The sequence below is a fragment of the Mizuhopecten yessoensis genome, unplaced genomic scaffold (genome assembly GCF_002113885.1).
Source record: "Mizuhopecten yessoensis strain PY_sf001 unplaced genomic scaffold, ASM211388v2 scaffold2399, whole genome shotgun sequence".
Lineage (NCBI taxonomy): Eukaryota > Metazoa > Mollusca > Bivalvia > Pectinida > Pectinidae > Mizuhopecten > Mizuhopecten yessoensis.
In genome coordinates this window covers 11,622-19,666 of record NW_018404527.1, presented here as the reverse complement: position 1 = coordinate 19,666, position 8,045 = coordinate 11,622, and the positions used below count along the sequence as shown (strand labels likewise).

At 36.7% G+C, this 8,045-nt stretch overlaps 1 protein-coding gene across 1 annotated transcript in view; it reads right to left on the bottom strand.

The window, feature by feature from the left end:
• Nucleotides 1-8,045, bottom strand: part of LOC110445869 (DNA-directed RNA polymerase, mitochondrial-like) — a 76,183-nt gene that overhangs the window by 58,138 nt on the left and 10,000 nt on the right. The window contains exons 4-6 of the mRNA XM_021490696.1: nt 7,594-7,722; nt 5,763-5,927; nt 2,477-2,545 (exon numbers count right to left, since the gene is read on the bottom strand). Coding sequence (XP_021346371.1) covers nt 2,477-2,545; nt 5,763-5,927; nt 7,594-7,722 — 363 coding nt within the window. The remainder of the gene's footprint in view (nt 1-2,476; nt 2,546-5,762; nt 5,928-7,593; nt 7,723-8,045) is intronic.

Below are 8,045 nucleotides of genomic sequence, written 5' to 3'. Positions count from 1 at the left end.
ACCTTTATCTGTAAGGAAATGTTACCTCTAAATACCCCCAACCTTTATCTGTAAGGAAATGTTACCTCTAAATACCCCCAACCTTTATCTGTAAGGAAATGTTACCTCTAAATACCCCCAACCTTTATCTGTAAGGAAATGTTACCTCTAAATACCCCCAACCTTTATCTGTAAGGAAATGTTACCTCTAAATACCCCCAACCTTTATCTGTAAGGAAATGTTACCTCTAAATACCCCCAACCTTTATCTGTAAGGAAATGTTACCTCTAAATACCCCCAACCTTTATCTGTAAGGAAATGTTACCTCTAAATACCCCCAACCTTTATCTGTAAGGAAATGTTACCTCTAAATACCCCCAACCTTTATCTGTAAGGAAATGTTACCTCTAAATACCCCCAACCTTTATCTGTAAGGAAATGTTACCTCTAAATACCCCCAACCTTTATCTGTAAGGAAATGTTACCTCTAAATACCCCCAACCTTTATCTGTAAGGAAATGTTACCTCTAAATACCCCCAACCTTTATCTGTAAGGAAATGTTACCTCTAAATACCCCCAACCTTTATCTGTAAGGAAATGTTACCTCTAAATACCCCCAACCTTTATCTGTAAGGAAATGTTACCTCTAAATACCCCCAACCTTTATCTGTAAGGAAATGTTACCTCTAAATACCCCCAACCTTTATCTGTAAGGAAATGTTACCTCTAAATACCCCCAACCTTTATCTGTAAGGAAATGTTAACTCAAAATACCCCCTAACATTAGTATGTGCCACAGAAGACTGACAGTTCAGCATGAGCTCGTCAGAACATAAAATTGCCAGTAGAATCTTACAGATATCAGAAAGTAAATGAAAACAAGCAAATTCGTGGAATTTATATCCCCCGCTTGCAGGACATATTGTAGGTTAACAGTATTGAGGTTAGTTTTAATATGTGAGTATCGTGCTGTTAATACATAATGTATAGCTTGAAACTTGAAGAAAAAAAGTCCAGCCCTATACCTCATTGATTATCCGTAAATATGCACAAATCACATCGGTTGGCAAACTTAGCATGAGTCGGATGTCCATACAAAATTTGGTTGAAACATCTGAACATTATCTACAGCAATTGTCACACGAAAACCAAAGAGTGCCCGAGATGGGTGGAAAGACAGAGGAACACAAACATTGTTATCAAGTTTAAAGGAAGGAATTTGGCTAATATTTGCTAGAGTTATAAAGCGGAAACTGCAGATAATGAAGTTTTTCATTATTCAAAGGGCCATAACTCCACAAAAAATATATTTTCCTGTAACATTAAGGGTAGGTTGGAAGGCAGGTAACAAATTTTATTTTAACAAATATTTTTATTAGTTAATATATGAGAGTGATACACCAAATATTTTTTGGTTGGCCTAAAAGTTGTATGGCAAATAAGATCCCAGTCCCTAGAGCTAATCCTGGTAGCATTTGTGTATAATCACAGAGTAGGGATTTCAAACGTCTTTATGTTAATATGTCTCAGGGACTAAGTGTTGATCTGAAATATTTCCAAGTCATGATTCATGGACTAATCTCCATAGGTGGGGCCAGACCATGGGCAATCCTGGAACTGTATGTGTATTTGTCTCTTTATACTCAGCAATTGTATAACTATGTGGTTATAGGGTGGACATCTTAATCATTTCCAAGTTAAAACTCTTTTTTCCCTCACCCCTTAGCCAGGGGTCAGCCCTTTAACTGGTAAAATTTTGAATCTAAACCATTTACCACCTGACAATGCTTCAAATCAAATATGATTGGTATCCATCTCTTAGCTCCAAAGAAGAGGTGATTTAAATCAATATGAGCCAGCTGCCCTTCAGCCCCTAGGGTGCCAGCCCCGTCATCTGCATAAGTTTGAATCCCAACTACCTGAGAATGCCTCCAACCAAATAGGGTTGATATCCATCTGTTCAAGAGAAGAAGTCGCTTGAAGTATTATTGCCAAATTACCACTTGTTGACCCTGCCCTTTAGCTCCATGGGTGTCATTCCCTCAGTTTATACAGTTTTGAATCCAAAACATCAAGGGATGATGTCGATCAAATATGGCTGATATCCTTCATTTAGTTCCAGAGAAGAAGCTGATTAAAATTATGTGGCCAAATAACCCAATTTTAAAAAACAATTGAATCCCAACTTCAAACCAACCCAACTACCTACAGATGCTTCAACCAACCCAACTACCTACAGATGCTTCAAACCAAATATGAGTGATATCCATGCATTAATTTCTGAGAAGTCGATTAAAGCAATATCTGTAGTCGATTTTCCTGTGCTTGGCCCTTAGCTACAACCAGGTTGGTCAGCCCCTCCATTTGTACAATTCGAATCCCCACCACCTAGAGATGCTTCCAGTCAAATCTAGTTGAATTCCAATCGCCATGGTATCGCATAAGCTCAGCTTGGTCCTTAATTTGGACCAGGTAAACTAATTATGTAAACACACCTTTCTGACACAAGTCCATTCATCAGATATGTAAGTACAGTTTCTGTACAAGTCTTCCACTTCCAGGCCCTGCAATAATAAAAAATATTTAACAACATTTTACACGTGTTATAATTGTAATAATCGGTATATATTGGTTGTATGAAGAAAAATATTGTGTGTTACTTGTGTGTAAATTATCAGAAACCTAGATGTTATTGTACATTACATCATTTGTGCGTATGCATTATCTGTAGGTACGGAGGCCCATAGGTGACATGTTAGTTGATGCATGCTGAGGACCCGCACAAATTCTTAATTGCTAGTTTGCTAACAATTCGCTTATTATGTTATCAGCATTTAGTGTATTCTTTGTGATCTTAGTTACGTAATTATTCTAAATATCAATATCCTTTTTTGGTATTCGAAATGTCAGTTTGTGAGAATTATAAAAGTATGGAAGCGCGTAGGTGAAATAAATGTGTAGTTAAAATATGTGAAGTGACATTCAAATTACGTGAATTTATATGGATTTTCGTCATCTGTCATATTTTCCATCTTTTGCCAGCTTTCTATCCTGGGATTATCTGGAGGATCATCTGTTGAACAGACCAGCCGACACACAAGACAGAACTGACCATGACAGGGTCATTTGGGTGTGATACAGCAGCGGTACGACATATCCTAAGATAGCCAGCGGTTTATTGTCATAGAGGACGACTTACACTGCAGTCGATGGTCGAATGTGGACGACATATCCTAAGATAGCAATCGGTTTCTTTGCATAGAGGACTTACACTGAAGTCGATGGTCTATTGTGTAAGACCACCCAATTTGTCTACAGTGCCAGTAGATTGTGCCACCCTTCTAGATGGTGGACGTGTGTAAACACTTGCATGTTTTGACGCTGTCCAATGGGATAGCCAACCCTAACTCATGGCTGGTGTGAGGTAGACTTTTTTCTAGTTCCAGAGGAGTTAAGGATAGCTTACAGAAGAGGATCTGGATTGACAGAACATTTCCTTTAGACTGTATTTATTTGTGTGTTGTGAGTGTGAGTGAGTATGTATTATATTAATCTGTGTTGTACATTATGTGTATATAAAGTGTAAATAAGTATGTATATACTGTATAGAGTGTACTATTGTGTTGTCATTGCCGGGTAAGGCTGCGTCGCTCGTCCCACAGTTACATAATCCTGAAAAATTAATTCGCAAAAACTTAATGTTGATGGAGATGCTGACAAAGTCGATGGACCATGAAAGGTAGGCCGCATCCAGCATTTGATGCATGGGTTGATAAGTACTACCTAAGATGCATATATGTACCAAGTTTGGTTGGTCTTAAGCTTGCACTTGTACTTTCAGTGAAACAAAGTTAAACGCAAAAACTTAATGTTGATGCTGCGCTGCCACCTCCACTGTTGCCGGAAAAGCAATACCTTGGTCTTGCTTCCGCTACTTCGTCACGGCGAGACAAAAATTAATTCCAAGATAGGAAAATGGTCAAAATACAGAACAAAAGCACTACAAAGAGGAGCATAAGACTGGTACTAGAAGGATTGATGCTGTGTTGAAGGTTTTAACTAGTGCTGGGTAATCGGTTGAAAATGCAAATTGATCACCTGTTGGAATCGGATGACATTGCGATAATAATCATTTTTTTCTTTCAAAACGAGGAAGAAATAAAATAGAACACTACATGACTTGAAGTTTCATTCCTTCTCTATTAATGTGAATATTATTAACTCATCTCTCAGTTTCTTAACTGAGAACATCATTCATTCGTTTGAATGGTGATTACAATATCAGTGTGTGCCAAACTTATAGAATTATTACAGGATATTTAGGTAGGTAAATATACCTTTTTAGCGGAAAAAAAAGGTCCAAAAAAATATATAAAAAGAACTTATGTTGAAACAACAATTTTAGTTAGTTGACATTTTGTAGATAATTCAATCATTCAGTCTCATATAAACGATAACAGATTTATCCCAGCATACTGTCAGACATCATTTCTATCCAGTTCCTTTTCAGAAAATATTTTAAGGGTATTTTTTTTCAGTAATTGCAATAGGGATTATCTATTTTTAAATTACAGTGATGGATTTTTCATTTATTTATTTTGTGTGGGTTGATTGTTTAGTTTTTAATTCCTGAAATCCTGGATCTGTCCGCTTATTAGTCACGCCATTGCAACCTCCTCTTTGATAAACAGAGACGTTTTTCAGGCAAAAAGGATGTCCCTCAGTTGTAACTAAAACATGTAATTATCTAAGAAAGTAAGTAAAAACTTTATTTGTCCCTTTGGCCTTTTTTAGCCAGAATTTCAGTTCTTTTTCACCAAGCTCAAATTCCGAAAAATCGTCTTAAATGATGGAAATAAAGATCGTCAATATTCTACCGCAATGTTTTCTTCAAAACGAAAAAAAATGTTTGTTTTCAACAACTTGTTGTTGGTTTCATAATTGCTTAGTTGTATCTCACTAAACTACAGTCAATTTAGTTAATTATTCATTCCCATTCAGTCGGAGGAAGCCGACAAGTAAGCCAAATTTTTTACCTTGCCCAAGCTCTAAAACTGGTTTCACTCTGGTTCGGGCATGTGGATTTTAATTTTTACACCTCTGGATTGACAAGAACTTTCCTTATAACAGTACCAAATTATAGGACATTTTGCCAGATTTAGCTGGAAATATTACTGGACAATCGAGCAGTTATGTTATCTGAAACATTTTGCCGGTCCGAGGTGATTTTTTTTCGGACATGTCTGGCTTTCAGACAGAGTTTGTCACACACTGATTCAATATAGTTAATCTCAAAATACTTTTTTGTTTTCAGGCATTACTGCAAACTTTTTATAGTGAACACAAACTTGCTAGATTTGCATAGATTTCTCGTAGATCACTCAGAGAATCCACCATAAGCCTATTGGTTACAGATATAGCTTCCATTGCTGGGTGCGTTCGTTTTGGTTACTGTTGGGCGTGTTCGACCAGGATCTACCGATGATCGATTAAACAAGACTATGATTGATCATCGTATTTGGTAGGCTCCAACCAACCGTTAATCGATTATTCCCGATAATCGACACAACACTAGTTTTAACATGTTTTGATTCCCGTTTGAACAGATTACATTCCTTCCCACTAGCAAGCTATAATCCAAATATCATGACTCTATACCTTATGGTTCTTTAGAAGAATTGGTTTAAACAAATGAGAATTGACAAGGGACAGAGAAGGTATCAGCTGTACCATCTCATAAGCTAACGAGTGCGAACAGAGAAGCTCACACATCTGCCTCACCTCTCGTTGAAGTTGGTCAACAATGTACTCTATCTTGCTATGTCGTCCTGGGTGATCTGAATAACGTCCCAGGCACTCGAGAAAGTGTGCGTATGTTTGTAAGGTAGGAGTGACTGTCTGATCTTTCATCCAGGACAGTACAGCTTCCATCCACATTAAGTTTCCCTGAAACAAATGTCAAATTCATCAATGTTTCACATAAATTATTTATACTTTGTAAGTGACAATTTATAGTTATGCAATATCGTGAATAATTCTATAAATACAGGATCTTACATGAGTGTCCATGTCATATTGAATTTATTGCACGAGTTTTAATTCAATGGTATAACATGGACATGAATGTAAGATATTTATCACATAACATTCATAATTAGAACTCAAGTACAATAATGTTTTATCAGCTGACTCTATACAGGTAGCAGTATACAGTAGAAATGGCCCGACTCTGATAAACAAGGCACATGTCGAGGAAATGTAAACACAGCGGATTGACCCTACACAACACATGTATACATGTATATATATTTGTAAACTGCATTACATTTACAATACATATAAAGTACTGAGAAGTGTATAAACTTCTTCTTTCTATGTATGTCACTTGTGTGAAAACCATGGTTACCACATCAAAAATTACCAAAAAATGCCAAAAATTGCTATTTTTAACCCAAAATTTGACCCCTGCAACTAGTAATTTTTTTCCTAAGCTCTGTCTGAAATTAAAGATTACCTACCTGGTTGCAGAATTGTCTGGGTCCCAGTAAAGTTGTAAAACTTGATTTTTTGCAATTTTGCGTCGTGTGCTGTTGTCAAAATTTTACCTCCTGTAAAGCTAGCTTTTCATGTGTACGCACCCTTTCGGATTATGGCCAAAATTTTATTCTCGAACCAAAAAAATCTTCTTTCTTTTTTACAAATGTGAAGCTCACATAGCCCACTTCATCATGCTTATACCAATTTTAGTACAGTTTTATTTTTATATTTTTTTTACATATCATTATACAGGGGTTAGCCATTTAACAAAAATATATCACCCATGGCCACAACCCTCTACTGTATACTGCTACCACAGGTCAAAACCAAAGTACTCCAATCATTTATTTCAGAGATGCTTTAACAGATGCTCCTGACTTACAGACTTTGTTCATATTATATGCTAGCCAAGTTACCAACTTCTTTCTTTAACTTAAAACACACTATGTAATGAAATTTAAACAAATATAAGATAAAGATCTTTTTCAAACCATAACTTAGGAATCTTTTTGTGGTTCCAGATTCACTCCCAAACTTCCAGTACTAACTGGGAAATTTAAATGATCATTAATTATAATATTTCTATGACAACATAATCCTTCTTTCCTTGCATGATATGCTGCATTTGGTAAACGTAGTTGAAAATGATGAAATGATTTAAATCTTTATACAAAATTTGATTGTTTGATTGATAAAGTAGTACACACTACTTTCCCTTCCAGGACACCTGGTCTTATTCTCCTTGTACTCTTTCAAAGGTCTCCATGTAAATCTTTCCTATCTTGGTATTCTCCTGTTGTTCTTTCTTGATAAAACCCTGAAGGATAACACAGGTTTACAATAGATTTACAGACGTTTTGCATCAGCTGATTAGTCACTGGACACTATGGTAACCTACCTCTTCGGCCGGAGTGTAGCAAACATCCCATGATGGTAACTAACCTCCGTGACCATGGTAACTTACCTCTTTGGCCAGAGCCTGGTGACCATGGTAAACTCCCTCTTTGGCCAGAGCCCTGTGACCATGGCTGTAACTTACCTCTTTGGCCAGAGCCTGGTGACCATGGTAACCTACCTCTTTGGCCAGAGCCCGGTGAATACAGTTGAACAAATTAACATCATACAGTTGTTGCGGCTTTTGTGCATCTTCTAATTTGTTACAGATGTAAATATAGTTAAACAGAATGTCCACAGCTTCTTGTGTCTGAAATGATATTTCAAGTTTTGTATTAACTAGTCTTTTCTTTAAAATTTGTTCAAGATATCATGTTAAATACTAACAACCTTATTATCTTCATATTAGCATTAATTCCATGAAAACTATAACCTCTGACTCTGCCAAGAGGGATTGGTTGACCTGGTTGGTAACAAATTCAACAGAACTAAAAGTATCATCGAACATTTTGGTCCAAGAAGACTTTTTGATTGTAGCATTTGTGGTTCAGCAGAAGAATTTTGGGATTTCAGCCAGTTTTCCCATTTAGCATACTATACCAAGAAGGGGATGAGGGGGGGGGGGGGGGGGGG